The sequence below is a fragment of the Mastigoproctus giganteus genome, chromosome 8 (assembly GCF_048544385.1).
Source record: "Mastigoproctus giganteus isolate SK-2022 chromosome 8, ASM4854438v1, whole genome shotgun sequence".
In the NCBI taxonomy this organism is placed as follows: domain Eukaryota; kingdom Metazoa; phylum Arthropoda; class Arachnida; order Uropygi; family Thelyphonidae; genus Mastigoproctus; species Mastigoproctus giganteus.
Window position 1 is genome coordinate 201,974,210 of NC_143582.1, and position 25,100 is coordinate 201,999,309.

General features: G+C 36.7%; 1 protein-coding gene across 1 annotated transcript in view; it reads right to left on the reverse strand.

Moving 5' to 3' along the window:
* Positions 1–25,100, reverse strand: part of LOC150082193 (transmembrane protein 184B-like) — a 162,644-nt gene that overhangs the window by 20,535 nt on the left and 117,009 nt on the right. The window contains exons 7-8 of the mRNA XM_090379161.1: positions 21,345–21,514; positions 5,759–6,003 (exon numbers count right to left, since the gene is read on the reverse strand). Of these exons, the coding sequence (XP_090235287.1) occupies positions 5,759–6,003; positions 21,345–21,514 (415 nt within the window). The remainder of the gene's footprint in view (positions 1–5,758; positions 6,004–21,344; positions 21,515–25,100) is intronic.

Here is a 25,100-nt window from a genome sequence, read left to right on the forward strand (position 1 = left end):
ATTAGGTGGCAGGACCTGCCAGAGTGAAACTAAAATTACTGGGTTCCTGGTCTGCCTCCACGGGGCGAAGGTGGGGCAACGTTGGGCCTCAGCAGGGGTCCAGCGGCTAAACGACCAGATGAACAACGGTACACGACATCACACAGATACAAAGCCCACACACTTTTAAATCTCTGGCATTTCCCAGTGAACTGGTACACCCACAATGAAAGCAACACGGAGATGGGGGAAACCCCTGGTGCCGTCTGACACTAAATACACCTTACACCTTACACACACTGCAATATCACCAAAGTCACTGATGTGAATGCCAACAACTTTACAAAATTATTTTATTAATTATCAAATTTGAGTAGTTTCATAGTTTTTTGATATCACGATTTAGCCTTGGTGTGTTATAGTGTATATTGGCAATAGAAACTCGAAACTAAAGCTTATTAGGAGTCTGAACTTATTACACAAGTAAAGAATCAAGGGTCTAATTCAACAGAGATATTGAAATAGTCGAGAAAAAATATTCACACTGTGCTTCATATTTCTGTCTGTACTGCTGAGGGAACCATATTGTCCCTTTTTGTCTTAGGTTCTTATATATGACTATTATCCATGAATCCATATCCATTTAAAGAAAGTAATTAATACTGTTTTTAATTGAATAACATTGACCAGTGAATCCATTACTCATTAAAACCTTTAAGGCACCACTGTGATTAGTTTTGGAACTATTTGGTTCTATCACCAGACAAAAAGGTAATCTCGATTAGAAATCCGTGACAAGTAAATAAAGGTATCAAATATAAATGAGTAACCAAGCATTATTCAACAGGAAAAAACTTGCAATTGAAAATGTAACTTTCATAACATGATAATAAAAACCCCCATTGGTAGGCCAATGCATTAAACAAGTAAAAAGTGGAGCACTACTTCAAAGTAGATATTGATTGGGGTTTTATTATGTTCTTTGATAATGGGACTAAATCATTCTAAAACCAATCACAACAATGCCTTCAAGTTTTTAAAATATTTTAACGAATAACAAATTCAAAGGCATTGTTGTGTTGTGTAAAGTGGTTCGAGGAACACAGTAGTAGCCAGCAGACCTCACAAGTGAAACGTTAGTCCATACACACAAGGGATCCTAGTTCTTGCCAGAAAAACATACCTTATATTAAGCAACCACCACTACCTGCCTGGACAGTGGGCAACATGCACAATGAGCCCATGGACTTGTGTGCAGCACACATGAAGGCATCCTTCAGTGTGTTGCACCAGCATTTGGACTCATCTGAACAGCCTGTTTGTTTCCAGTCCTCCAAAGTCTGACCAGCATTTTGTTGAAAACACAGCATTTGCCATCAACAATGATCGGTGATGAGGAGAGGGTGTCTCTTAAATCTTCTGCTGTAGAACCCATATGTCTGAGTGTGCACCACACTGTCATTTGGGATATTGTTCTAATTAATGCTGTTAATAGGGTTACATATTAACTGCTGTGTACCTAATCATCCATATATCAAAACAAAAATAAAGAACAAAATGCAAATTTATATGTTGTTTCCTGCAATCTATGAATCCAAACACACAAATATGCAACTCAAAATTTAGTCATCATTAAAAAAAAAAAAAAAAAACGAATCATAGGAGCAAAATAGCACCTTACCTTACATATAACTCTATAAGCATCATTAATTAATTTGCTGCATTTATTTTGTGGTTCAAGTGTTTCCAAAGTTCAATTCAATAGCTTTACTGAAATAACCTTCTTTTCATTCCCCATAATAAACACACCCTTAGGCCTTTATGATTCTCTACTACCTTGAGTTTGGTACAACTCACTCAAATGAAGTGCCATGAATTTAGTAGTATTAGTAAATGATGCAAGAAGGCAAGTTATATAAAATACCAGCAAATACACACACACACACCTTCCCATCCATCCATCATGTTTAAAGTATGTTAAACCCCAATTGCCATAGTAATAACAGTAATAGTGCATGTGATGCAAGAAAGCAAGCGTATGAGCTTATGTAGCATCAGCCAAAAAAAAAAAAAAAAAAAATATCACACAACCATTCCTTCTAAAAGTTTGTCCAGTTCTTCCTTGAATTTATTTAAGCTATCAGCTTCCACAACAACAGATGGAAGTTTGTTCCAACAATTAACCACCAGCTGGCTAAAGGAAAATTTCCGCACATCTATTCTACAACTGTCTTTCCACAATTTGAATTTAAGCCCCCATAGGTTCATAATCTGAGCAAGTGGAAGAATCCCATCAGAATTCAGTATGCTCAACCCATTCGAGGCCTTATACATCTCAATCAGATCACCTTGCAGGTGCCTAGTCTCCAGCTGCTGCAATTTGCAGAACTTAAGCCTCTACTGGTAAGAGGATCCCTTCATTCCACTCACCAATCTTGTTGCCCTTCTCTGTACATGCTCAAGCAAATCTACATCATTCCTAAAATGAGGCCTCCAGACCTGTATGCAGTACTCAAGGCATGGCCTGACCATTGCCTTATACAAAGGGATAATCACCTCCTTTTCCCTGTTAGCAAAATTCCTGTATATCATTGACAAAACCCCTTTACCTGCTTTTGCAGCTTGTCTGCATTGCTTAGAAAACTTCATATCCGACTGCACAATTACTCCCAGGTCTTTTTCATTTTCTACCACCCTAAGTGTATTACCACACAGTTGGTACGTTCCTCTGGGGTTACTTCTACCCATATGCAGTAGTTTGCATTTGTCAATGTTAAACTTCAGTTGCCACTTCTCAGCCCATTTGCCCAAATTTTCTAGATACTGTTGCAGTAGCACACTGCCATTACTGTCATTAACAACCCTGCCAACCTTTGTAACATCTGCAAATTTCAATACTAAGCCTGATATACCTTCATCAATATCACTGATAAATATACAAAACAGCAGTGGGCCTAACACCGAACCCTGTGGGCCTCCACTAATAACATTAGCCCATGAAGAGCAGTGTCCATTGATTACTACCCTCTGTCTTCTCCCACTCAACCACCCTTTTATCCATTGTAGCAACTTACCCTTAATAACATTCTGCTCCAATTTGTACAGTAGTCTTTCACGTGCAACAGTGTCAAAAGCTTTCCTGAAATCCAAGTATTTGATATCAAAATTATTTTTTGCATCCAGTTGCTTTGTAACCACATCATAGCGTCCAATCAAATTTGTCAGACAAGACTTTCCCTTAACAAACCCATGCTGTGTCTGAATTATTGCTGCAGCCTTGGCGCCTCCGTAGCCAGGTGGGCAGGAGCAGCAGTGCGTAGCACATGCTTCTTGATCAGACCGGGGTTCGAGCCCGTGACCACCAAATACGGAGGATGCGGAAAGGTCAGGAAATGACCACCACATATCCCCGGACCAATATGGCCTTAGTTGCTAATGCTCTTAAAAACCAAATAACAAAAAAAAAAAAAAAAAAAAAACTGCAGCCTTGCCTAGATGATCCTGCAATGCATTTACCCGGAACAGAAGTTAAACTAATTGGTCTGTAATTGCTCGTGTCACCCTTCGATCCCCCCCTTTGTGAATTAGGGATACATTTGCACATCTCCAATCCGTGGGGACTTCCCCTGAGTCCAAAGATGCTCTCATAATTATGACTAAGGGTTTGCTTAGTTCCTTTGCCGTCTCCTGTAATATAACTGGATAGATCCCATCCACCCCAGGTGCCTTTCTTATGTTTAACTTCAACAATTTCTCCTCCACTTTGCTTTCAGTTATTACAAAATCATTATGCATTCTGTTATAATCTGATAAACTTCTGGCATTTTCCTTCCTTAATAACTCGTGTGAATGTAAATGCAAAATACTCATTCAGTTTGTTTGCTATTTGAGCAAACAAACTGAACATCAACAGTCGAACCATCAATATCAAGTGGACCAATCTGATTCATTCCCTTCGTTTTAGAGTTTATATAAGTAAAGAAATTCTTCCTGTTTTTCTTAGCATCCTTTGCCAAAGATTTCTCGTAATCTACCTTCGCTTGCCTAATCTCCATTGTGATTTGATTACAGACTAGCTTATATCTGCCACAAAAATATAAGTAGAACCAATACTGAACCCCAAGGGTTCCCGCCACTAATAATAATCCAAAATGAGCAGTAGCCATCAATAATCATGCTCTCTCTTGCCACTCAACCCTTTCTTTATCCATATCATATGAGACAGTATCACTTACTATTTCTTTACTGAAATCTAGGTGTACAATGTGAAAATTATTTTTTCATCCAGTTCTTTTGTGACCACCTCATAGTAGCTAAGCTAATCAGATTAGTCAGCCAAGATCTCCCCATTCAAATACATATTGTGATTTCTGTACAGTATATTGCTAAATTCTATTAATAAGAGTAACTACAGTCATAAAGGGTGAACCTAACTAAATTCCATGCTGTTAATTTTAGTTACAGCATGTAGCAATTAAGTAATATGATAAATAAACTAAACAATTAATACTCAAGTGTAATATCTAAAATAAGATTTTCTATAAAAAAAACAGCATGTTCCCTATACTCACAAAAGATGTTTTATTTTATGTGTAAACATCCTTAAGAAACTTAGATTAATGTACACTTTAGATTGCATTTACTACACTTTTCATAATTCCATAGTAGATGACGAAAGAAAATCAAAACTATTTAAAATCAAACCTAGAACCAAAGTTATGAAAGATGTAATGTTTTACGCTCACGCCCGTTACTTACTCTACCGAATCAACCTTAGTGACTGAGTTAGCGTCATCTAGGAAGTGATGACATTTGTATCTTTTCCGTCACATTTTCATTACCAATCAGTTTTACTTCAGTCTGAAAATTTAGTAAGTGCTGCCAAAGATATTTTCACATCAAAATTATGCCCAGTTATAATTTTTTATAGAAAATAAAGATAAAAATAAAGAAAATAAAATTTTACAGACTAAAGATGATTAATTGCACAACTAGTTTTCTTCCATATACAACTTGGCTGCTCACTTAGATGTGGTATATTATTCAAAAGTTTTCTAATGGGGCCACATGTAGTCTAATGAGACATCGATTGATCTCAAAATGGGTGTCACATGTAGTGCCTTGAGTTTTAAATAAACGTAGATTCAATTTTTTGGCGACATTATTTATTTTAAAATAGTATCAGCAAATTTAAGGTAGCTGATGGATAACAGTGTCATGTCTAATGTGAACATAAGCCTAAGCTCTGAAGGAAAACAAGCTCATCTCTCTGTCATAGGGGAGAAAATATTGGTTTCTCCAAGGCAGAAACTTAATACAGAAATGTATACAATTATCAAATTATGAGCTTTTTTTTTTCTTTCATAGTTTTAGTTTTCTTATAAGTAGTCAATCTTCAATTACTGATGATATATCACTTAGTGAAATAATTTCAAATAAACAACACTCTCAGAAAGGAGTAATACTGCTATTCATTTAATAGGGTGGTCACTATACTGACAGCTGTTTTAATAGTACTGATACCTCATGATGATGTCAATTCTCAATGCAGATTTCTTAACTTAAAACAAAAATCTAAGTATATATTGTAGAATCACATTTGAATACAATACATAAAAAAAAAGGCCACTCCTTTATTACAGATAAAGTTTTTACTTTTTATACAACAGCTTCTCTCACATACTATCATTTTAAAGTTAGGTTACAAAAATATATAAACATTTTTAATATAAATGATTTAATTCTAATACAGTTTACACTGACAATATATCATACTTACTTTCAAACTACTTGAGATGCTCTGCATTGTTACAGATCGACCCTGAGCATCAGCATGGAATCCATGCATATAAACTTGATACGGGAATGCATAACGCAAAGCTAGTGATGCAAAAAACATTTCTATACATATAAGGAAATTCTGGTATCCAGCTGAGACTGTACCAGCACTTGCTGTAAATATTCCATTTGTAAAATAAATTGGAGAAATTACCCCTGCTTTCTCTAGGATTGCCAGAATCACACCTAAAAATAGAGATGATTATAATATAATAATTTAATAAAATGTAAATAATATTAACTTTTACTAATTAGCAAACTATCAACCCAAACAGTTATGAAACATTTATTTTTTATTATGTTAATACAAACATTGTAAAACTTATTTAAGTTATTAATAATTTTTTTTGTTTATTACTTATAATAATTTAGAGCAGGGATTCTGAATCTACAGATTACTCCACTATGAATAATGTTGCTTCATTATTTTTCTGTTATGTGAAAAAAAGTTAAACATTTTCAAGCTAATGGATTCATTCTTACATTCTGACTAGCACTTGTAATAATAGCAACAGCTATTATCTGTTGCACTAGGGAGCACATGTTCCCATTATTTTTAGTTAAGCGACTCTGCTATTTAAGAGCTTGCCACACACTAAGAAGATGCTGATAAAGACTATCTAGTTATCAAAAGTGATGACTAGATGGTCATCAGAGTAGAGTCTAGCAGCAACAAAAATTCCTGCTTTGATATTTCTGTATCCAGGATTATTTAAAATGGTGTATAATGAAAAAAATTGTCATAAACAGTTTTATGTTATTTATTGTAATATTTATACATATGCATACATATAATTAATTTTATTAATAAGAAAAACAAAATACAAATTCAAGATAAAATTACAAAAATAAAAATTCAAGATAAAATTATAACAATACAATTACAATAAAAAAATACAAATACAATTCCAGTAACAAAAATTGCAATATTTTATTTTAATGAGAGATTTCATACTGTTTATTTTTATCAGTGAATCGATATTTGTCATAGCAATGCAGAGAGTATTTTTTAAATTTACATCAGAAATTCCATTAATTCAAACACAGGTGACCCACGCTTCACGCTAACAATTCGTTCTGGAAAAATAGAACATTAAGCGAGCACCGCATTCCCATAAGGTAACATATGTATTTGTGAGTTGCGGTCGGTGCCATAGGATATTTCCTAATCAATAATAAACAGTAGTGAAAAGATGCCCAAATGTCGGTCAAATTATTTAATATTCAAATATTTGTACATATAAAATACTCTGCATTACATATGTATATAATTGTGGTAACTACTTACGTATCAAAATTAAACTTAAAATTCCAATTAAAATCATGAATTTAATTGATCTAAATTGATTTAATTTAATTGATGAATTTGATCATGAAAAATGTGTCGATTTTGGGTTGTACTTTGGCCCTCTTCCTGGTAAACTAAAAGGGGTTTTAATTTTAAATCCCCCCGCAGCGTTACCACCCAACAATAAAGTCAACTGATCCTTCGCTTTGAAACCTGGCATGTGTTTTTCTTCTTTCCATATGAAACTTCCTTTAGGCATTCGTTTCCAAAAAAGTCCTGCTTCATCTATGTTAAAAACTTGTTGAGAAGTATAGGCATTCAAGGAGTTTCGGCTCCTTGATCTGCACTTGTGGCTTCTCCATGAATTTTAAATCTATCCAACCAGCCCTTACTAGTTTTAAATAGTTCCACATTTTTTTTTTTAGGCGAGTTTTCTTCAGATCATCATATAGGCTAATCTCTCTCTCTCTCTCTCTCTCTCTCTCTTTTATAATATTTAACTTAACTGAATTCTGCATTGGGTATTATCTTCAATAAAATTATTTACAAGTCTCTCCATTTCAATCCTAATAGCTGACCTAGCCCTAGTTGCTTGCAGTTGAACAGCTGTCTTTCCCACTGCTAAAATTAATTCTTTATTTTTTATAATTGTTCTTACAGTTAAACTTGCCAGTCCTAAATTATGGCACACATCCGCTTGTCGTTGACTGGAATCGAATCGCTTAAAAACTAATTTAATTTTCAAATTCAGTCTTTTTCTTACATTTATAGTCTTCGTACTGCGTCCAGACGTTGCTTTTTCATTCTTATCTGCCATTATTAACTCTTCGAAAATGTAACTGTGTTGGTTGCATTAATTATGATACGATGTTCGAGTAAACTGTCCATTATTGCAGGATGTCTAATGCTGTACTGAGTGATGACTAGACTTTGGATAAATGCATATAATGCAAATATTACAAGCAATATATACTTCATCATTTTTTAAAATGTTGATCGCAGAACTACATAACAAGTCTCTGTACTGCAATTAAATTAGTGTGCGAGAAATTTTCAATGAGCATGGGAAAATTTCTAATGCTGTTTTGCTATTCATTTTCAAGCTATCGAATGAAACAATTTCGTTAAATATGCCAAAAATGCAATCTGTAAAAGAGTGTTATAGTCAGATACGGGTTATAATATAAGAACAGCGTTATAACGAGGGCCTGCTGTATATATAATAAACGGTGATGCAATGGGAATTTAGTGGAAACATACTTGAAAAAAATTTTCTTGTTTATTCAAGGGCTGAACAAACTGTTTCATTTGCTAGCTTTATATGCAGTGGAGGTAATAGTACTTTGTTTCTATATACTAGTGGATCATTTTTAACATTCTTTGAACCTGGTGCCTGAGACTGTCTTGGCGACCACACTTTCTTTTACCAATGTTCACTTCTTGCCATCTGCACAGAAAGCAAAGCATTTTTGTGTAACCAAGTTTGTTAGTTGAGATAGTATCAGATTAATAAATTTAAAATCTTCACATAATAGCCAACCACGATCCATGTACTGAATTTTTTCCAAGGAAGCTTAATATTTTCAGTTTTCTTTTAAGTATGCTAAGTGGGCTACAGAAATAGATGCATACTTGTTTCCATTAGGAAGGAGAACTCCTCTAAGGCTTTGCTTCAATGAATCAATGAACAGCCTCACTATTCGTTGGTAGAAAATTCAAAAAAGTTCATAACTGCAAGAATGTCACTGCAATATATCATTGAACCTTCTTTGGAAAACTGGGGAACCAATTTTTTTTCACAATATGTATACCACAAAAAGACTGTTCTTGGGAACAGTAGATTCTTAAATTTCAGCCTTAACCATAAAAGTCCTGAAGACCCTTTGGGCATATTTAAATCTCTATGAGATTGTTAAGTTCACTTGTGTAAACAACTGTGGTCTACAGTTGTGAATTTATTTGTCACAGCAGTTTATATCATAATCTAGATCACAAATGCAAGATTCAGAATCTGATGGCATATTCAAGAACTAGTGGGTGGGGGTACAGCCTTACAGCTGAAGTAATGATGTTGGGGTACACAACACATTGCTTGCTGTTTGCATTATAATCTGTGCTACATTTACAGAGCAAAAGCAGCAGTCATTAATATGATCATGATTCCCTCAATACCATGAGGATGGCAAGTGTCATGGCTTTTGTTTTACCACATTTTCATAATTTTAAGCTCTCCACACATTTAGAGAACACTTTATGGGGGGGGGGTGCTCAACTTTTTTATCTTGCTCACCTAATTTAATTCCAAAATACATAGCATACATTTTTCACAAATGATATTATATCTTGCCTTTGTTTAGCCATGATGTAGTTACTGCAAATGTAACAAAATATATCTGGATTGTTCACACAATCATAAGTTGCTACTGTAAAAGACATGGAATATTAAAGTCACATTAGAAGCATGTATTAGCACAGCAACACCAGAAAACAAATGAATACAAAAGAAACATTTTGCAGGTTTATAAATCTACGCGACCTACAGGCTTCAGTATGTCTAAACCAATCTGGGCATGGCTATATCTGTCATTCACAGAGGAAGTAGTACACATATTGTGCATAAATGGAATGTGTTACCTTAGAAAACAATTCCTACCATTTGTAAATAAGCTATATGTGATAGATAAAAACAGTTTGGATTTTTATAATTAGCAGTAAAATTACAACCAAAAACACCATGAATTTTGGAAATATCAATCAAAATCTATGCAGATCAGTGTAACTGTTGCTTTAGTTTTTTGGCTAGAGATGTAATTCTAGGAAGAACAATTTTATTTGAAACATTTGAATCATTTTGTTCACTTTTATCTCCAACCATCACTTTCATCATTACTTTAATGGGCACAGTGATGAGTAGCTGCAGGTTTTATCAGTCTTGCCAATCGCTTTAGCAGCTCTGAACTTTGCTATTAAGTACGATACACTAAAAAAATCATCCAACACTACATTTTTACTCCCTGTTCCACTGCACAGTTCCCCCTCAACCATCAAATAGTGGCAGCTGAAGCTGGATTATTTTATATTATCATTTATGAAAGTCTCATAACAAATCAAACATAATGGAATAGTAGTAGTAGTGGCATGTGATGCAAGAAAGCAAGTGTATGAGCTTATGCAGCATCAGCCAAAAAAAAAAAAAAAAAATTACAAAACAATTCCCTCTAAATGTTTGTCTAGTTCCTACTTAAATTTATTTAACCTATCAACTTCCACAACGACAGATGGAAGTTTGTTCCAGTAATTAACCACCCACTGGTTAAAGGCAAATTTCCGCACATCTATTCTACATCTGTCTTTCCTCAATTTGAATTTATGCCCCCTCAGGTTCATAATCTGAACAAGTGGAAGAATTTATTCTAACTTATTACCAGTTCACAAAAATTCCAATTTAAAAATAATCTTCATCATAATTTCTGAGTACTCTTTCTTTGCTGCTGATACTTTCAACCCACTGACAGATGGTTCATATGGTTCACTAATTTGACCTTCACACTCGTCTGATTCAATGATATCAAAGAATTTTTCACCACAGTTGTCTTTAAAACATGAATTTCTTTGAACTTTTCTACTGTGTGCTTCAAATATCTCATTTTCAGCCACCGTCATAAAAGGGATTTAACAGAATAAATAACTCATTATGCACAATGAGGCTTTTCTGAAATAAACTACAGACAAACTGTTATTTAGAGTACATCCTAGAGAGGCTTTACTGATTGTACTCAATGTTGATGTGACATAATGAAAGTAGGGGGAATAAAACTGCCAGCATTCACTTTCCCAAGTGGGAAGTATTATCATGCTGCTGGGGACATAATTAAATCAATCACTCGTGACATACAAATAAATGCATTGCTATACTTTGTAATGTATAAGTACACAAAGTAATATAATCTGGCAACCCAGTAACCTGAGGGTTGCCAGATAGGGTTTTTTTTCCAGAATTCGGGTAGCCAGGCCTAAAATGCACAAAAAACACAAGAAATACAAATAAATAAAATATGAATATTTATTGAGCAGAGTTGATTCATATCAATTACACGGCACCATCAGAAGAAATATCTTCAAAAATATCTTGACAGTTTTGGGAAGGTGTAGTTAATAGGATAGACACACCAAAAGTTGAAGGCTGGGATTCAGGTGTAGATGCTGTACACGTGCCTGTAGAGTTTACTTTGGAAACCAGTTTCTAAAATATATCCTTTGAACTAAGTTGTTTTAGATATTTTGGTCTTTCTTTTATAAGCAATTCTTGAATTTTATAAAGAGACACTAAGTGATGCACTGTAGCAAAACTCCTCCATTCCATTCCACAAATCAGTTCTTCCGTAAGGCTTATCATTCTTTCAATACTGATTTTTTCTTCAACAGTATCATCATCCTGTCATCACTTTCATTATCATGTCACAGATTTCACTATCTGTTAGTCTGATGGTAACTGGAGCATCATCATCAAATAAGGAAGCACTTTTCCACTGCATCATAATCCAACAGCTGGGCCTCAGGACATGACAAATCTTTAGTAAAATTCATCAAGTCATTGACAATTTTCTTCTCTCTTGACACCCTAAGTCATTGGACTTAGGGTGTCAAGAGAGAAGACTGATTCTTTCATCATGAAAGACTGATTCTTTCCATAAATTATGCCAACCATGTTTTAAAGTGTCTTCATCAACCCTGTCCCAGGCTTTTGCAGCAATCCAGATTGCATCCTTGATATTAATATCTTTTTGAATGTCTTTATTCCAACATCCTTGTTGCATTCTATGCATGAATTCATTCTTACAGATTGCCTTGAATGAACTCAGTGTCCCTTGATCCATTGGCTGGATCAAGGGCGTACAATTAGGTGGCAGATATATGGCAAACACATTATCTTTGATAAGAAACTGTGCACCAGGATTATCAAGAATTATCATTATCTTGTTGTCACTGGGAAGCCCTGCAGATGTACAATGTGCTTTAGCCTCTGGTACAAAATGGTTTTCAAACCAATCAAGGAAGATTGGTTTGGTAATCTATGCTTGTCTGTTTGCCTTGTAAATAACTGGAAAGACACTTACTCATTTAAAAGCTCTTGGATTTTTGCTTTTACCAATAACAAGCAGTTTCATTTTATGTGACCCTGCAGCATTTGCACAACCTTTCTTTTGAGTCTTTAAACCCACTGGGCGCTGATTCCTTAGGTGCAACGACAGTTTTTCTAGGAATATACCTCCAATATAAAGAAGTCTCATCAGCATTATATACCTGCTCTGCAGTAAACTTGTTATCATCAATTAATTTTGCAAACTCGTCCAAATATGCCTCTGCAGCATCATAATCAGCTGATACGTTTTCACCACACACTGCCAAGATATGAAAAACATTGTTTCTTAAATTTTGCATACCAGCCCGATGTATACTCACAGGGTGTTGTTATGCCTAACTGCTCGTGGAAAAGTTTTACCTGGGCCACGATAATAGAATGATTGAGAGGGCATTTTTTGCTTCGGCCTTATTGGATCCATTCCATTAACACTCTATTACTACATTCTTTATCTGGTGTAATGTCTTCCTGAGTTCCATTAACTCCTGCAAATTACTATCACCATAAAATTTTAAGTTTTTCTTTCTGTTTCATCAAATCATAGATGGTAGATGAACCAATATCATACTCCACACAAAAACTCGACTGATGCACCTTTGCCCAGATGTTTTAGTAACCTTATCCTTAATTAGCATTAGTAGAGGCATATGATGCAAGAAAGCAAGCTTATGCAGCATCAGCCAAAAAAAAAAAAAAAAAAAAACACCTGCTCCCATTTCACCCCTCCATTCATTCAAAATACCTGTCCAGCTGAGCCTTAAATTTATTTAGGCTATCAACTTCCACAACAAGGGATGGAAGTCTGTTTCACCAACCAACTACCTGCTGGCAAAAGGCAAATTTCTGCACATCTATCCTACATCTGTCTTTCCTCAATCTGAATTTATACCCTCTCAGTGATTATTTTGAGCAAGAGGCAGAATCCCATCAGCACTGAGCATGCTCAAATCATTCAAGGCTTTATACACCTCTATCAGATCACCTCGCCGGTGCCTAGTCTCCAGACACTGTAATTTGCAAAACTTAAGCCTTTCTTTGTAAGAGCAACCCTTTGTTCCATTCACTAATCTTGTTGCCCTTCTCTGCACTCGTTCCAGCAGCTCTACATCCTTCTTGAAATGAGGCCTCCAGACCTGTATACAGTACTCAAGGTGTGGCCTGACCACTGCCTTATACAAGGGAATAATCACCTCCTTATCCCTGCTAGAAAAATTCTGTATATCATTGATAAGACACCATGAGCTACTCTGGCAGCCCGTCTGCACTGCTCAGAGAACTTCATATATGCCAGCACAATTACGCCCAGATCCTTTTCATTCTCTACCACTGTCAGTGTAGTACCACAGAGTTGATACGTTACTCTGGGGTTGCTGTTTCCCATATGTAGTACTTCACTTTTGGCAATGTTAAACTTCATTTGCCACCTGTCAGCCCATCTGCTCAACCTTTCCAGATCCTGTTGCAGCAGCATAGCGTCAGTAGTGTCCTTAACAACCCTGCCAACCTTTGTATCGTCTGCAAACTTGGACATTAAGCTTGATATACCATCATCAATATTATTTATAAATACAGCAAACAATAATGGAAACAATACTGAACACTGCAAACAATACTGAACACTGAGGGACTCCACTAATAACATTAGTCCACGATGAGCAGTGTCCATTGATTACCACTCTCTGTCTTCTCCCTCTCAACCACCCCTTTATCCATAGCACCAATTTGCCTCCAATGCCACACTGCTCCAATCTGTGCAGCAGTCTTCCATGTGCAACAGTATCAAAAGCCTTTCTAAGATCCAAGTATATAGTATCAAAGTTATTCCCTGCATCCAGTTCTTTTGTGACTGCATCATAGTATCCAATCAAATTGGTCAGGAAAGAATTCCCCTTAACAAAACCATGCTGTGTCCAAGCTATAACTGAAGTCTTGTCTAGATGATCCTGCAGTGCTTTTTTAACCAGTACCTCCATTAATTTTCCTGGAACAGAAGTTAAACTCACAGGTCTATAATTACTTGTGTCAGCCTTTGATCCTCCTTTGTGAATTGGGATCACATTTGCACATCCCCATTCTATGGGTACCTCCCCCTGAGTCCAAGGAAGCTCTCATAATTAAGGATAAGGGTTTGCTTACTTCCTTTGCTGCCTCCTTTAATATAACTGGATAGATCCCATCCACCCCAAGGGCCTTTCTTGTGTTTGTCTTCAACAATTCTCCTCCACTTTACTCTCAGTTATTTCAAGATTCTGTAGCTTACTGCTAGAGTTGAATACACCTCTGGCATTTCCCTTCCTGAATAACTCCTCATGTGTGAATGTCAATGCAAAATATTCATTTAGTTTGTTAGCTACCTGAGCAGGCTCATCAACAGTTGAACGATCCATATCAAGTGGACCAATCTGATTCATCCCCTTCCTTCTAGAGTTTACATAAGTAAAGAGCTCTTTGCTGTTTTTCTTTGCATCCCTTGCCAAAGATTTCTCGTAATCTGCCTTCGCCTGCCTAACCTCCTTTGTAACTTGGTTACAGATCAACTTATATCTATCGTAGGCTTCTGTGTCACATGTTAATTTATATGTATCCCATGCATTTTTCTTCTCTGCCATGTCTTATTGTTCATCTGACACCCATTTAGGCCTAAACCTTGAACAATATTTCTTAGTTGGTATGTTAAGCCTAGTAGCTTCCAAGATAATTTCTTTGAATGCTTCCCAGTTTGAATTTGCTGTTGGTAACATCATCAGTTGGTCCCACTGTATAGAATTTAAATAATGTCTCAGACCATCATAGTCGCCTTTACGAAAGCAATAACCATTCCCTTTACCCCTGATGGTGGTTACCTCTTTGAGTAAATCCCACTTCAGCACACTGTGATCACTGCCGCCTAGTGGTTCCTCTATCTGCAGATTCTTAATGCATGAAGAACCACTACTGATAATCAAATCAAGAGTATTACTCCCTCTAGTTGCCTCCTGAACATGCTGATGTAGAAAACAATCATCCAATAAATCAACAAAAGCCTTGCTAGTGTGTGAGTGATCAACCCACAAATTCCAGTCAATATCTGGGAAATTAAAATCCCTCATTATAAGACTCTCTGATTTACTGGCCCACTCTATTTCCCTGTACAGTTTCTTATTATACTCATCAGAGTCATTAGGCCTATAGCACACTCCTACTCTCAATTTTGATCTCCCAATGCTTATGTAACACCAAACTGACTCTATGTCGATGTCGACTGGCTTCACTTCCTTGGATTTTATGTGTTTCTTAACTAATAGCATAACCCCTCCTCCCTTCCTATCCTGTCTATCCTTTCTGTAGACGTTGTACTCCCCAAATTCCAGTTCTGCATTCCTTATATCTGTGTGACATCACGTCTCTGATATCCCAACAATATCCGCCTTTGATGCTTTGAGCAATACCTCAAATTCATCAAATTTTTTTACCCAACTCCTAGCATTGGTGTACACACAAGTATACATGCACCTGTTCTTTTTCTTAGCTACCCTAACACAACCCATATGTTTACTTGTACCGCAACGATTCCCAGCAGTCTCTGAAATATCCTACATCTTGTTTTCCAGACTTTTGCTCATTCCAATAGAAGCAGTGCAAGAATCACTTTCACCTCTGCCAGTGGCTACTGTTAAATCTATTAGTCCTTGTATCCCCCCCAAGCTAGCAGTTTTCTGACCCACCTAACACTGCCTCGATAGCATCAGCAAATATTCTTGCACCCTTTCTATTTAAGTGCATCCCATCCCTGTAGAAGCAATCCCTTCTGTTAACAAGTACAGACCAGGCTGAAAAAAATTCTACCCCTTGAGCCTTGCACAATCTTTCCAGGGCCAAATTGATCGACACTTTCAAATTCAACCCTAATTCACGGCTTTTTTTCAACAGTGACCTGTACTTGTTAAGTAATTCTGCCGGTCTCCTACTCTTGATATCATTAGTAATCATTAGTAAATGTTTAGAGATATATGCTTCCTTTTGGTAGTCTTACCACCCAGAGGTTTCTCTGCAGGTCTTCTTGACATAATGACTATGGGTATAAGTGAACAGAGTTAAAAACTACAGTAGTTAAGAATTTTTAAAAAGTATTTTTTAAAACTAACTTTTATATTAATATTCTAAGGACTTTTAAAGCAGTTTCTTTTTCCTTCAGTCGTGTTCAATATTGCCGGTGTGCACATCGTCAGCCAGTTGTTTCCTAATAGCAGATGAATATTTTTAGTTCGTATTAAATGGGGAGCAAATGCAAATTCTCAGATTCACAACTTCACAGACAACAAATTTTCTTTCAGTTATCTATAAAATAGTGTGTAATAAATTTCCATTTGGTACCCCCTTACAAGGTTGTGCCCTGGGCAGGTACCCCAGTTGCCCTGCCCTCACTACAGCTCTGTATATACAGTATATGTATACATAACTAAGTTAACATAAAAGTTATTAAAAACATTAAGAGTGTGAGCAAAAATACCAATAATATAAGCTGTTTAAATATTTCACTTTATTGGTTATTGGAACTTCCAGGTACTGGGTAGCCAGATAAATGGTCCCACACTGTATATTTAATTATTATATATAAATTTATACTCAGTGATCACTGAATTATGGCCACCTACCTAATACTGCACTCATACAGATAACAGCCAGTATTCACCTAGGAATTAACTGCACTAGAGGTCTGAAGACATCTAGGGATCAAGGCTTTTCACAGTGTTAGAATATGACAGTGGCATGTCCATATACCTCGCTTCCCATTCCAAAACATCCCACAGTGTTCAACTGGATTGACATCAGGTGAATTTGGAGGCCAATCAAGATGGGCAATATCTTCACTGTGTTTTTCAAACTACTTGAGCACAGTGCAGGCCCAATGACATGGTGCATTATTGGCTTGAAAGATCCTTGTATCTGTTCAGGGAAAAATGCAACGTGGCAGGAAGCACATGGTTTCCTAAGAGCTATCGGTAGACCTCACAGTGAAATGTTGGTTCATATGCACCAGGAGCTCTAGTTCTTGCCAGAACAACATGTCCCATATTAAGTAACCATACCATCTGCCTGGATAGTGGGCACCATGCACTATGGGGTCATGGACTCTTACTGGTCTCACCACACACAAAGGTGTCAGTTGGCAGGTTGCACCAGGTATTCAGACTCATCCGACTATCACGCTCATTTCCAGTCCTCCATTGTCCGGCCAGAGTGTCATTGACACTACAGCACTCACCATTAATGACAATGAGCTGTGAAAAGACGATGTCTCTTAGGTCATCTGCTATGGAATCCCATATGTCTGAGTGTGCGGCACACTACCATTTGGAATTACCATTAGCATTAGTAGAGGCATATGATGCAAGAAAGCAAGCTTATGCAGCATCAGTCAAAAAAAAAAAAAAACCCACTCCCATTTCACCCCTTCCGTTCATTCCAAATACCTGTCCAGCTCAGCTTTAAAATTATTTAGGCTATCAACTTCCACAACAGAGGATGGAAGTCTGTTCCACCAACCAACTACCCGCTGGCTGAAGGCAAACTTCTGTACATATATCCTACATTTGTCTTTCCTCAATTTGAATTTATGCCCTCTCAGGATATTATTCTGAGCAAGAGGAAGAATCAATCAGCACTGAGCATGCTCAAACCATTCAAGGCTTCATACACCTCAATCAGATCACCTCGCCGGTGCCTAGTCTCCAGACACTAATTTGCAGCAAGCCTTTGTTCCATTCACTAATCTTGTTGCCCTTCTCTGTACTCGTTCCAACAGCTCTACATCCTTCTTAAAATGAGGCCTCCAGACCTGTATACAGTACTCAAGGTGTGGCCTGACCATTGCCTTATACAAGGGGATAATCACCTCCTTATCCCTGCTAGAAAAATTCCTGTATATCATTGACAAGACACTATGAGCTACTCTTGCAGACCGCCTGCACTGCTCAGAAAACTTCATATCTGCACGCACAATTACCCCCATGTGCTTTTTATTCTCTACCACTGTCAATGTTGTACCACAGAGTTGATACATCATTCTGAGGTTACTGCTTCCCATATGTAGCACTTTACATTTGTCAATGTTAAACTTCATTTGCCACCTCTCAGCCCATCTGCTTAACTTTTCTAGATACTGTTGCAGCAGCGTACTGTCATTAGTGTTCTTAACAACCCTTCCAATCCAACCTTTGCATCGTCTGTAAACTTGGACATTAAGCTTGATATACCATCATCAATATCATTAATAAATAAAGAAAACAACAATGGACCCAACACTGAACCCTGAGAGACTCCACTAATAACATTAGTCCATGATGAGAGGTGTCCATTGATTACCACTCTGTCTTCTCCCACTCAACCATCCCTTTATCCATAGCAGAAATTTGCCTCCAATGCCACACTGCTCTAATTTGTTCAGCAGTCTTCCATGTGCAACAGTATCAAAAGCCTTTCTAAGATCCAAATATATGATATCAAAGTTATTCCCTGCATCCAGTTCCTTTGTGACCTCATCATAGTACCCAATCAAACTGGTCAGGCAAGACTTTCCCTTAACAAAACCATGCTGTGTCTGAGCTATAACTGAAGTCTTCTCTAGATGATCCTGCAGTGCTTCTTTAACCAGTGCCTCCATTAATTTTCCTGGAACAGAAGTTAAACTAACAGGTCTATAATTACTTGTGTCGCCCTTTGATCCTCCTTTGTGAATTGGGGTCACATTTGCACATCTCCAGTCTATGAATACCTCCCTTGAGTCCAAAGAAGCTCTCATAATTATGGCTAAGGGTTTGCTTACTTCCTTTGCTGCCTCCTATAATGTAACTGGATAGATCCCATCCACCCCAGGTGCCTTTTAATATTTCGCTTCAACAATTTCTCCTCCACTTTCCTCTCAGTTATTACAAAATCATCTAGCTCACTGCCAGAGTTTAACTCACCTCTGGCATTCCCCTCCCTGAATAACTCCTCATGAGTAAATGTAGATGCAAAAATACTCATTTAGTTTGTTGCCACCTGAGTAGGATCATCAACAGTTGAACCATCAATATCCAGTGGACCAATCTGATTCATCCCCCTTCTTCTAGAGTTTACATAGGTAAAGAACTCTTTGCTGTTTTTCTTTGCATCCTTTGCCAAGGATTTCTCATAATCTGCCTTTGCCTGCCTAATCTCCTTTGTGACTTGGTTACAGACCAGCTTATATCTATCACAGGCTTCCATGTCACCATGATACTGTTCTTGCAATCCCCATATTATACTGCGATGTCAGCTGCCACACAGTGGCTCACCACAAAACTGTACGTGTTGTACTCTTCACTCACCACAAGCATCCACCTTGCGTAATCCTTTACAGTTTTGTCAGTGGAAAGGGATTTGATCCCTTTGACACCATTCTTTGTACATCTTAACCACAGTAGTCTGTGAGCAACTGACAAGAAGTGCCATTTCTAATATGGAAGCACCCAACATGCTAGCTCCCACAATTGTGACTTTCTGTAACTCTGTGATATCTTTACTACATCTCGTAGCTGCTACTTTATCACCTTGACTTGCATGACCAGATGCAAATTACCACTGTTGGCTTTTTATATTATGAGCTATGCAGCACAGTTCATTACAGATGGGGTGGTAGTAATTCAGTGATCACTGAGTGTATATGTAGAAGCATTGAGCTTCTACACATTACATAAAAAAATACTACACTGAGTGTGATTGAGTTTTATTTCCCTAGCACCAGAACACCAGCAACACAAATATCACCTACTGTAGCCTGCAAAATCTGCATTAAAAATCATATACCCACCCCAAAGAAGAGGTTCTGACAATGAATTGCTCTTGTAATTTAGTTTCATTCTAGAATTTTGTTCTGCTTCACAATTTAGATTTGTTTCAAATAATTTATTTGAGCCATTAAGCTAATATAACACTGATATTTTTTTTGCAGACTTGTTCCTGACTACCTTTATTTTCATAGCTACCTTCCATTAATCTGGTAGTAAGGCACATACATGGTTTGAATGGAAGCGGGCATTTAGGCTTTTATAATCTCTTTTACTCACCTCCCAACCAATCAAATATTGGATTTAATTGCCACACTTCTAAATTCTAAGTGGGACCCCTGAGGAACGTACCAACTGTTTGGTACTACACTTAGGGTGGTAGAAAATGAAAAAACCTGGGAGTAATTGTGCAGTCAGATATGAAGTTTTCTGAACAATGCAGACAGGCTGCAAGAGCAGGTCATGGGGTTTTGTCAATGATATACAGGAATTTTGCTAGCAGGGAGAAGGAGGTGATTGTCCCTCTGTATAAGGCAATGGTCAGGCCATGCCTTGAGTACTGCGTACAGGTTTGGAGGCTTCGTTTTAGGAAGGATGTAGATTTGCTAGAGCATGTATAGAGAAGGGCAACAAGACTGGTGAGGGGAATGAAAGGATCTTCTTACCAAGAGAGGCTTAAGTTCTGCAAATTGCAGCGGCTGGAGATTAGGCACCTGCTAGGTGATCTGATTGAGGTGTATAAGGCCTCGAATGGGTTGAGCATGCTGAATTCTGATGGGATTCTTCCACTTGTTCAGATTACAAACCTAAGGGGGCATAAATTCAAATTGAGGAAAGACAGCTGTAGAATAGATGTGCGTAAATTTGCCTTCCAGCAATTAACCACCGGTTAATTGCTGGAACAAACTTCCATCTGTCGTGGAAGTTGATAAGTTAAATAAATTTAAGGAAGAGCTGGACAAACATTTAGAGGGAGTGGTTGTGTGAATTTTTTTTTTTTTTTTGGCTGATGCTACATAAGCTCATATGCTTGCATCACATGCCATGATTACTATTACTATTACTTCCATGACTTATTAGTCTCAAATTTATTTTTATTTAATTTTTATCTTTACCAGAATACCACTTCAATTTTCAACTTATTTTATACCTTTCTATTAAACATGTGTGCGTGCGTGCGTACGCACGCACGCACGCACACACGCACTAGAAAAGAAACAGGTATACTTATTCTTTTTTCCTGGTTGGTTTTAACAAAACTAAACATTTTGGGATATAATAATAAACATTAGGGATAATCACCTACCTTGCCAAAATGACAAGAAAATAACAGACTTGATGGTACAGAATTTCCAAACTGGTTCATAAGGGGACAACAGATCCTTTGTTGCAAAATAGAACAGCAATAACCCATACAAAGCAAATGTTACACTAATGTTATAGATAATTGTAATGTAAAGGTATCCACTGTCAGGCCTGAAAAAAAAAATAAAAGAAAAAAAATTAAAAAATTAAATAAAATAAATGGCATGCTTAATTAAGAAACCAATGAAAATCAATTTAATAAATCATTCACTTTACAGTGAAAGTAAGAAGCTACAAGGACTCTCCAAAAAAAACTGATCAAAATTAGAAGAACTAATAAAAATCTTACAAACATCCCATTACCATGCCTACATCAACCATCCATTACTTAGGCAATACAGCCACTCCCCTATTAACGTAAGGGTTGCATTCCGCAGAACTCATAAGTTGAACTCATAAGTTCCGCAGAACTCACAAATACATAAGTTGGAATTTCCCCCATGCTTGTGCACTCACAACTGTGCTTGCTGAATTGATTGAATGAAAAAAGAAATGTTTGACGAACATGTACATAGAATTATTTATTGTATTTATTCAATTTTTTATCTCATGCGCAGGAAAAATTACAAAAGCATGCAATTTAAAAAAAATTCAAAATTATAAAATTACAAAAAAAGAGAGGGGACAGGCATAACATCAGTATGTTTTACCTCTCAAGCATCGTTGCCAGAATCGATGTCTCCAGCTGATAAGTATGCCGCTACGGAGGTTGAGGGCTGTGTAGATTTAGAGGGGGTCAGCTGCTCAACCTTAAGAAAGAGCATATTAATGGATGATTGGACGGTGGCTCTTTTCTTTTCATCGTAGATGTCTTTGTAGCAAGCAAGCATATCATTCACCCCTCTGTTAACTTTTAAGAATTGTTCACTGTCAGGATCCATCTTCTCAAAACTTGCCATTGCTAATGCAATTTCACAAAATGCCACCTTGGCTCCTCATCTGGTTCATCTTGAGCTTTGTCAGCATTTCCTTCTTTCACTATCACTGCAAGTCAATAAGTTCTTCGTTAGATAATTCCTTCTCTTCTTTCTCTATTAGTTTCTCCACGTCTTTGGCATCAACCTCCAACTGAATTAGCTCTGCAACCTTTACAATCTTATCTGTATCCTCTTTATATGATTCATCTTTTTCAAACCCTTCGAAGCCTCTTACATGCCACTGGCATTTAAACAACTTTTAGTAATTTCTGCCCAGGCCTTATTAATGTTTAAGATGGCATGATAAATATTGTAAGATTTCCAAAAGTCTGTTAACGTGAATTTTTTTTTCACCATCTACTGCAGATAATGCCTGAGCAAATGTGCGTAAATAGTATGCTTTTAAATTTGAAATAATACTGATCCATAGGTTAGATGAGTGAAGTCATGTTTCGTGGTAGAAATATGACTCTCACATTCAAATTGAAATCATCTAGATTCATAAGATGTCCAGGAGTATTAGCTAATAGAAGCAAAATCTTGAAAGGAACGTCATTGTCTTTACAATATTTTTCAACCTCTGGAATGAAGCAGCATTTAAACCAATCCTCAAAGAGAGATACTGTTATCCACGCTCTCTGGTTCGATCGGAAATGCAGGAGTAGGGTGGCTTTATTGATGCCTTTAAATGCATGAGGATTTCCAGAATGGTACACAAGCAGTGGTATTAATCTGTAATCTCCCACTGCATTAGCCCCAAGCAAGCCCTATCTTTTGAAGCCTTGAAACCTGGCATTGTCTTTTCCTCTTTGGCAATGTATGTTCGATCCAGGATTTTTTTCCAATACAGAGCAGTCTCGTCAACTTTAAAAATTTGCTACGTTGAATAGCCACCTTCATCAATAATTTTTTCCAACACATCACAAAATTTCTCTGCAGCTGCAGAATCGGCACTGACGACTTCACCGCATACTTTAACATTGTGGAAACCAGCACAATGCTTGAACCTATTAAACCATCCGTTGCTTGCCACAAACTTGGGTTGGGGTTCACCGTACTTATCCTTAATATCTTCATAAATACTTGTTGCTTTTGCTCGAATGGTCATTAGACTCAGGGGCACTCGCTTCTGAATCTGATTTTCCATCCATATTATTAACAGCTGTTCCATCTTTGATACAGCACCTGAATGCTGTTTTGTAATCACTGTTGATCTTAAGTGCATTGATCCTTTGACATGTTCTTTTGTACATGCACTGTCCTTTAAAATAGTATTCACTGTTGAAGCAGCAATACCTAATTCCCTTGCAATAGATAACGAACTTTGTCCTGCTTCGTACTTAATTATTTTCATCTTCATTTCTAAATCAATTTTGTTTCGTTTCCTGGCACTACCACCACTTGCACTTTCTGTTGGTCACTTTCCCTTTATCATTGTAATACGTAAATAGGAATGAAGAAAAGTTTCTGAAAATTTGTTTTTTATATGATTGACGATTTCAGCGAAGGGGAACACATTTCACCATAATAATGTAAAAACCCACACAACTGCAGTTATCGGTATTATCGTAAATGAAATAAGATCGCGTTTACTTCCCATTTATAATTAGATGCACTAAACAGAAAAGCCAAATAAATTGGAAAGTGCAAATTGTTTTTTGGTCGTGACCTCCAGAAATGTGCTTTAGAAAATTATCACAAAGGCATTCAAAATTGATTCTTATAATGGGAACATATGATAACGATAAAAGTGTAATGTAATTTCCATTATAAATATGACCTTTTAGAGAGATGAACAGTTTAGTGATATAGCGAAATTTTCAACTTCCAAAGACTTGGAACAAATTACAAAAAAACTAACAAAGTGTTATTGGGTTAACATTACAATATTTTCACAATACCTCCATTTATCCCTACAAATGCAAAATACGTTTTCATATTTTTTTTCAGTTTGCACCGGCTGGCAAAAACTTGCGTAAAGTCGAATTTGCATAAATCGGGGAGTTCCTGTATATATGCATTTGGCATGGCATTAGCAAAGATGCTCATAGCTATTTTCACTTATATTATGGCTGTAAGGTACATACTGGTCTTAAGTTTTGATACTATTAAAAAACAAGTGTCACCCTATTAAAAGGCATTTTACACATCTGTGCTCCCTACACCATAACTAGACAGTGGTTTAAACACTTCAATGATAAACATATTAAGTAATCATTTTTTTTGGACATAGTGAGGTTGATGATGACCCAATGTAGAGTAACTGTATAATTTATTAACACCTTTGCTGCCTTTTATATTTGAGGAGGTCATCCCTATGTGCATTGGACACTTCTGTTGGGTGCTGAAACAAGTAGGCAGTGCTCTTAATAAACGGATTTCATCTGCACAGAGTCATCACATAAAGTAATGATGGCATCTGTTGTTTGTGGCATTCTAACATCATCAACAGACGTATGTGAACGAGATTCAGAATCTGTACCACTTGAATAGTATTTTATTTAAAATAGTATTTTAGTATTTTATTTTATCAGATGACATATTATAAAGGGCTGAGTCAATGTCATCAGCTTCAATATACTGCCCATCCCCAATTCCTTTTCAGTCTGAATGCCCCAGGCTGTAAATTTAGCAAGCAAAAATCTTCAAAAAGTTTTACCTATTATTCTTGTAGAAAATACTAAACTAGATAAAATAACTTCTACATAAGCAAAGAACATATAAACTGTGAACCACTTATACAGCTTTTATGGCACTTTCTAGACTGTGCAAATGATGCT